Source organism: Harmonia axyridis, chromosome 2 (genome assembly GCF_914767665.1).
Source record: "Harmonia axyridis chromosome 2, icHarAxyr1.1, whole genome shotgun sequence".
NCBI classification, from domain to species: Eukaryota; Metazoa; Arthropoda; class Insecta; order Coleoptera; family Coccinellidae; genus Harmonia; species Harmonia axyridis.
Genome location: NC_059502.1, coordinates 27,342,377 through 27,350,529, shown reverse-complemented (window position 1 = coordinate 27,350,529; position 8,153 = coordinate 27,342,377). Strand labels below are relative to the sequence as shown.

General features: G+C 31.5%; 1 protein-coding gene and 1 non-coding gene across 2 annotated transcripts; both read right to left on the bottom strand.

The window, feature by feature from the left end:
• Positions 1 to 650: 650 nt before the first annotated feature.
• Trnaa-ugc lies at positions 651 to 722 on the bottom strand. Its single transcript has one exon. It is a non-coding gene; the product is annotated as a tRNA-Ala (tRNA).
• Positions 723 to 4,536: 3,814 nt separating this feature from the next.
• Positions 4,537 to 7,318, bottom strand: LOC123672342. The gene is made up of 7 exons (XM_045606418.1): positions 7,131 to 7,318; positions 6,820 to 7,014; positions 6,520 to 6,729; positions 6,194 to 6,412; positions 5,794 to 6,040; positions 5,065 to 5,200; positions 4,537 to 4,985 (listed from the first exon to the last, which is right to left on the bottom strand). The coding sequence occupies exons 2-7, from the start codon at positions 6,888 to 6,890 to the stop codon at positions 4,537 to 4,539; spliced, it is 1,332 nt and encodes a 443-aa protein (XP_045462374.1). The 5' UTR covers positions 6,891 to 7,014; positions 7,131 to 7,318.
• Positions 7,319 to 8,153: the final 835 nt, after the last annotated feature.

The window sequence follows — 8,153 nt, the reverse complement described above, 5'->3', positions numbered from 1 at the left end:
AGTAAGATATCACGTGTATTTATTTTTTCGTCAAACGCGCGATTTTTAAACAAATATTAAGCGGCACGGCGCGGCGTGTAGTGACCTTGACTACATTAAATATATTCATGTACTAGTACAATACATGTTTTTCCTATGATTACACTTTTCGTTTATTATTATTGTTATGGCAATCAAAAAAAACTTGCAACCTGGTGTGGACATTTTTATTATGGTCCTTAATTTCAGAAGAAAGATTATAGTTTATACCTGTATTTAAATTGAGTTAATATTCAGAAAATTTTAAGATTCGTTGCAGGTACTAAAAATACACGTGATGTTGAGAAGGGGGAGGGGGGGGGTGGTCTTAAACCTCACTACGTATCACCAATGAGGGAGGGGGGTTTAAAAAATGCTAAAAAAAAACACGTGATTAATGGACAACCCCTAATATCAGTGTCAATTTCAAAAATAACAGCAAATAGATTCGAAGGATAAAATAAAGAATAACAAAGTTTCCAAAAACAAAAAGAAAGGAAAAACTATAATAATTCTCAACACTAAATAAATCTACTTATCACAATAGAATGATTGAATGTTTCACGGAGATCAGGCTAACAACAAACTGGTATAATTTATTCATAGTTTATTTTAAGAGATAAAATAATTTGTGGAGATGCCGGGGATCGAACCCGGGGCCTTTCACATGCAAAGCGAACGCTCTACCACTTAGCTACATCCCCTAACTTAGAAGAATATGTTTTACAAATGTTCTTAAGTCTAAGACTCTCTGGGTTTCTCTTGACATACCAAAGAAAATTTTAAAATGATGCCGTTCATTGGTTGGTCAAGAAAGGAAAGAGATTATTCCTTCAGGTGGCGCTATACAAAGAAATAACCTCAGAACATTTGTTTTGATGGCAGCATTCGTAGCTCCTTGTCTGACCGGCGTCTATGGCAGTGGCGTAACATATTTTGATTTATTTCGAAATAATCAATTGATGCTCAAAAATAGTTTAGAGTGTTATTTATTTATGAAAATTGTTTCGTAATTAGAAAAGGTCAATGTTCTTCTCAGTTTTATGTTTTAGCCATTGTGAAGTTAGGAAAAAAAGATTTCTGATAAAACATTAAATATAAATACGGATAAAATCTTTTTCACTGTACGAATTTCAATTTAACACTCAAATTATTATTTCACATTCCTCAAGAGGAGAAGGGCAGTCGGAATTCGCAGAAACATTTTTTTTCTATTGCATTTGCTCATATAAAATATTTTCTGAAAATTTCTCGAGAATCTGATTCCACGATTTATTCAACAATGAATGACAGGATGGGCTGGTGGATTTGAATTGAATTTATTCAACTTTTTCAAAACATAATAAACTAGTGAAAACTATTTTTCATGAACACTGATTTACTGAAAATTTGAGGTAAATTGTCTTAGGCCCCATTTTGATTATTTTCAGAAAGAAATAATTGATTAAGCACTAGATTAACTACTGAAATAATGAAAGAGAAATAATAAGGGCAGTCCCTCACAGAGAAGGGAAATAATATTTTTACTGTTGAGAATTTGTGGAACAGGGGCCAACGCATATATGTTATATGTGTAACGACAACTTTATATAATTACTATATTTTATTTTGTTGGAATCAAGTTGAAACATGACAAAATGATGTAGTATTACTACTTACATATAATGAATAAAATTACTGACAAAAAAAATTACGATTTTCCCGTGTCTGACTTAAGTTCCCCAATCTTTCTCTAAAACATAGAAATCAATTATTTGCAATTTTATGTCTTTCATTTCTATTTAATGGATTCGGTCCTTACTTGGCGGAAATTCATTATAAATAAAATAAAACGAAGTAATTTCCACTATGTTATTTAATTGTTAGCAACAATTGTTTCGCCACACTGTGGCTTCATCAGGCTACATTTCTGAACTGATAAGAGTACGGAATCTTATATAGGAACAAAATTGACACAAAAATATTCGAATGGGTATAAATTACAAAGTTATATTGGACACTTTACCGCCTGGGATTTCCAAACTATCGGAAGAAATTCAATAAAGGGGATGAGTTTACATCCGTTTGTTCGTTCAACAGAATATTTTGGGTATTATACCTGTTTATTTCTAGGGATTCTAAGAGTGTTAGTCTTAAGCTCTTGTTTTCTAAATGAAGAATTTTAAAGTTATTATTGAAGGTATGGTCCCATTCTTTTAAGTGATTCGCGTAGGTTGAAAACGAACTATCAGATGTATAACTCTTTTGGTGTTCCTTTATCCTTTTATTGAAAGATCTTCCTGTTTGTCCAATATAAACCATAGGGCAATCATTACAGGTTAACTTGTAGACACCGGATTTAGTTTCTTTATCTGTTTTGTCTTTATTGTTTTTAATGAACATTTCTAAGTTGTTACTTGTTTTGAAGGATATTGTGTAATTGAATTTTGTTTTCAAGTATTTAGCAATCTTTTCAGAAATATTATTAACATAAGTTAACGAAAAAAATTTAGTATCAATACCATAATTTACCTTAGGGTATGTTAGACTCAAAGCTTGCTTTCTTTGTTTATTCCTCAAAATTTGATCAATAACATGTGGACTGTAACAGTTATTCACAGCTATTTGTTTAATTAAATTTAATTCTTTACAAAAATTAGCATGATTCATAGGTATATTGATTAATCTATGGATCATACAATTGTATGCAGCCATTTTTTTGTTTAACGGGTGGTTAGAAGTAGCATGGATGGTAGTATCAGTATGTGTAGGTTTTCTAAAAATACTGAAACTATGAAAGTTATTATTTCTGGTAATTGTTAAATCAAGAATCATTTCTGCTTTTATGGGATATATCAATATACTAAAATTACTAATGTATCCAGAAGAGTTCCTAGATTTGATCTAAGGGAAATATTACTGTATATTATTTAATCATATGAAAACAGGTCATCGATGTAGCAATAGAGAGAAAAGACATTAAGGAAAACAACAGACTTTTATTTATCACAGGAATACAGAATATCAATATAAAAATATTGGTTTACAAATATTATTAGAAAAATCTATTGGTTCAATAAAACAACAGAATATATTTGTCACAGAAATGCAGTATATATAAAAATATTGGTTTCAAATACTATCAACAAAATCTATTGGTTTACAAATATTATAGGTTTTGTCAATCTACTTCTCAACCGATTCGAATCTAACTTTTCACTCTGTCGATTTCTCAATTCGTGGTGAATCCTCAAATTGAAATAAGTTTCCAGAATCATTTTTGTTACAGCAGGACCATGTATTCTCTCTGGTTCATCATCAAACAGATGAAAACGTTGAACAATTTTGGATCAACACTGTTCAATGTAGTGAGAACCAGACGGAGTAACAAGTTCGAATAATTTTTATCAAATTTGTTAAAAACTCTTTCTGTCCACCTAAATGTCTTTTCAGCCTGAGTGCAGATATCAACTACAAATTGAGAGTCATTGGTATGATACCCCAAGGTTTTTCTCAACTGTAGTTTTGAGTCAGTGCTGTTTTACTTCAGGATGGACACACAAATCTGACAATTGATTTTACTCACGACCTTTGTAACTACAAATCCTGAAATGTAAGTCACAACATCCTCTGTGTATTCACTTAAATGCCAATTTTTCGAATGACTGCATAAACATGGTTCTCTACTGCAGGCTCTTCAAAAATTTGAGCTGTACTCTCAGCCTCCACATTTTTATTATCAAGGGGCAGTAACTCGGTATCATCAATGCTCATCACGTTAGCGGAAGATGAGGCTTTCACATGAGTATCCAATAGCAGCCCCTTGAAAGCAACCTCAAACTGTCTTGAAGTAGGATTATTATTGATTCCACCCCTACTTCTTATTGAGCTAAAAAAAATCTCCAAATGATCTTGGGGGAACTTATAGCTAAATAGAAATTAGAGGGGTGGATTCTGACAATTTATGAAATCTTCATAAAGCCCTTTGAGGCTGACTATATTGATCATGAATCCTAAAAATCCTGTCCTAACTTCAGAATTAAAAACTTTTTTTCTATTAGCCAACTTGAGGCTATTAATATAATTATAAGTATTATTTAGAAAAGAAAAAATGAAGGTGGAAGTTTCAATAGAAAGAGCTTTTCCATGAGAGGCTTTGCAATAAAGATTTCTGCAATTGAATATATCAAAGAAATTATTGAATATTCAGCAGAAATCTGATGTATTTTCTGCATTTATGAAATCAGAAATTTTCAAATCTCTTTCCAAAAAATTTAATGCATCTGATACACTTTTACTAAAAGTCTGTGTTGCTAACTTCATCTTCATCTTTTCTTTTTCATAATTAATATGCCTCAGTCGAATTTTTGTGGCTGCATGAAGTCCTTGTGAATTTTGAAATTTCACAAGCTTCTCAATAAACTGCCATTCTATGGTGCCTCTTTGGTCATGAATTAAATTTTTTTTGGACCCAAGAGTATTTCTGACCAATTTTATCATGTGGCTTGGGTCCAATATGATATATATACGCTTCTCATATTATTTTGGGAAAGATAACCAAGGTTTCAAGGAATCCTTATTAGAGAAGTCTGCCCCTAAAATCTCAGCCATTTTGAAATTAGTTTGCAAGCCATCAAAAGTTATGGTTGCAATCCTAAGTCCCGTTTCATCAATATGCTCAAGCAACTTCAACAAAATAGAGGCTTTATCTTGAGAACTCACACCATTGGTGAAGAAATAGGAAACAGTTACTTCATTCAAAAAAACTACCATAAAAACTAAAATTTCTCTGGCTTCTTCTATTTCATGATTTTCCTTCCCAATATATCCTTTAAAGTCAGAAATTCCTTTAAATTTGCCCTCATTCCATTCTATTAATTTTCTGATAGAAATCTCATCCATCAAGAGAGCACCGACCAAGTCTTTTCCATTAATTTTGGCTTTAGATACTTTATCTTTAATTCCTTTCAGAGCCAATTTGTTGAAACCTGGTCCACCATCTATTTGACTGTACCATGTACGCAAGGTACGTGGTTCAGGCAAAGAATTATTAAATGTGTTTCTTACATATGAATATACTCGAGGAGAATAGTAATGTAGTGTGAGAGCAAAAGTCCTCAACACTTCTGAATATTTTTGACGTTTGGGACCCCTTATTAATTTCTCCAACCAAGATCAGCTTTGTTGGTCCAGAAATAGTAAACTAGAAATAAAGAGAATTATTGTTATATATCATAGTTTTATTAATCCAATTTGACTACTGCTTTTTAAGAAAAATTCACATGGCTTACTTTCAAAATGAAATTACACAATTGTTTTTCAACTTGAGAAATTAATATTTCTCTAATTCTATGGTTATTCCGTTCATTCTTCCACATCTTGTAGAACAAAATCGTGCGAGAATATATCAGAAACGCACAGTTTTCATGGTTATATTTTATTATTCTATGTTGGTACTCCGAACTTTCCGCCACGGCTTTATCTGTCAATTCATCAATTTGCCTTAAAGAAATCAGTTCTGCCAACCAACATTTTTCAATGCAAAAATCACTAAATTATATTTATGGAAATATTTCATTAATTTCAATGAAAATGCAATGAATTAGAGAAAATAATGTATAATACTCGTACAGAAGGCTCATTCTACCACTCGTTCATTCCAAAACTCGCCACTTCGTGGCTCGTTTTTGAATTTTGAACTCGTGGAAGAATATCAATGCCTTCTGCACTTGTATTATAAATAACTATTCTGATTACAACTTATGAAAACGATAGATTTAACAATTATTCACTTACGTTTAATGCATTATCCATATCTTCTTTCACCGGAAAATTGCGACGAATATTTTTCATCAGTTCTTGTAAATTTGTCATGGATGATTTAAGGCATTTCACTTGATTTGCTAATATTTTATTTTTGACCTTGAAATTGGACAGGATTTTTCGAGACAACCTAAAGTATTTCTTTCTCAGCATAGGGTTTTCCAAATGACGATGTGAATAGTCTCCAATGTAGCGAGGATTTGAGAAAAACCGTCTCGACCTATAAAAGTAGAATTTAAAATAGGGTTTTTTTTTATAATATATGTTATTTCATTTTGGATATTCTTAGTTCCCAGAGAAAGAAATGGCAATAGAGCTGAATGATGCACATTTTGAAGGAGAGGTTAGGTTAGGTTAGGTTAATATATCTTACTTCATTTTGGATAATCTTCGTTCCCCAGAGAAAGAAGTGGCACTAGAGCTTAATGATGCACATTTTGAAGAAGAGGTTAAAGTCAGTGTTTCTTCTGAATCATTGGTAGTCGGAGTGTCAAATATCAATCGTTTTTTTGATGGAGATTGTATTTTAGAAACATATAGAGATTCCGTAGAGTCCTGTTCTTCAATACTTCCATGCCCTTCTGAGTAAGTCCTGCAAATTGATTTATGTTATATGGTAATATTCTGAGGAAGATTTTCATTGCAAGGAATTATAATAAATATGACAAATTATGAAAAAAAGTTTTCGGTACAACTTACAGAGGTATTTCAAATTCAATTTCAGAAGGCAAACCTCCTTGGATTAGCCTTAGGTTCTTAGTGTCACTAGAGCTAGAAGATGCACATTTTAAAGGAGAGATAAAAGTAGGTGAAGTCTCATATCTCAATCGTTTTTTTGGTGGTGATTGTGTTTTAGAATCAGATTCTGTCGAGTCCTGTGCTTCAATACCATTCCCTTCTGAGTAGGTCCTACAATTTTTTTTTATGTTATGTGATTATATTGCAAGGAATTATAATAAATATGACAAATTATGAAAAAAAGTTTTCCTTACAACTTACAAAGGTATTTCCAATTTGCTTTCAGAAGGAGAAGGCAAACTGCCTGGGATGAGCCTCTTTCTTAGGTTCATTAGTCGAAAGCAATCTTCAGGAAAGTGATTTGCTCAAAGAAAATATTTTTTTTTTCCCAACATCGGTCGGTTCCAAGAAATTCTCTGCAACCATTTTTCTATTTCGAGTTGATTCGAAGGAAGTCTTAAAAAAACATTTATTAGTCGTATAAATTAATTTTGGATTGTTTTTAATTGTAATTGAATATATGCTTTAAGGAAAAAAAATCAGGATTCTGCACGCCTATGGATGGAACTCACCTGTGAAGACAAATGTCACCTCGCGCAATATAAGTGAAAACACACAAAAAACACTTGCTAGGCATATCTAATATGACTTCTAATGGTTATAAATGAAAATACAAAATAATTTAAACAAGGAATAACGAAGATTCAGCCAACTGAGGTGGTCTAATCAAGAACCAAATGACAGAATTTCCGAATGCACGTTGCCACCATAAACAAGTTTACTTGCCACATCGACAATTCATTTGAATAGTCGGATAAATTTTGATCTTCTCCTTCGTTCATTCCTTCGTACTAAATCTAGTGAAAATCTACCTACACCGTTCAGAAATCTACTAAAAATCTACTAACATATTTTTTGACAGAATTTCACAGATAGCGCTGCATTAGATTTTAACATTATTCAGAATACACTTTAATCTAATGTCTCTTATGGTTAAATTTTACTTCATGAATAGGATAAACAGTACAGATGCGTACATATTCGAAAATAAAACAAGAATTCATTTCAAAATTTAAACGACAAAAAAAAGGAAAAAAAAGGAAACAAAAACAAAAAGGATCAAAATAGTAAATATGAACAAAAAAATTCATATATTTAAATGAACAAAAGGATATAAATAGAAATAAAAACTAAAATCTTTCGGATTAAAATAACATTAAATAAAGAAATGAAATACTACTGTTGAACATAAAAAAATAATTGAAAAATCAGTATCAATCTGCAGTCAAATCATCGTCTTTAACATCCATATATAAATTTTCACTATCCATCGAATCGAGCATATTTTTTGTAGGTTGAAAACGACAACAATCACCTATCTCTTTAAGTTCTTCTTTAGCATGTTATAACAATACTATATTCTTATTTTCTATTGTTTCTATTTTTTGTTTTGATGCGGTTAATAGCCAAAAATATTCTCTTGCATTTGGCATTCGAAATCTGAAATATGCAGCCACCCAAATTTGTCGATGAAATTCCAGTTAGACATATTTTTCCCACTAAATAAAATACCAAATGTGAGATAATGGTATATT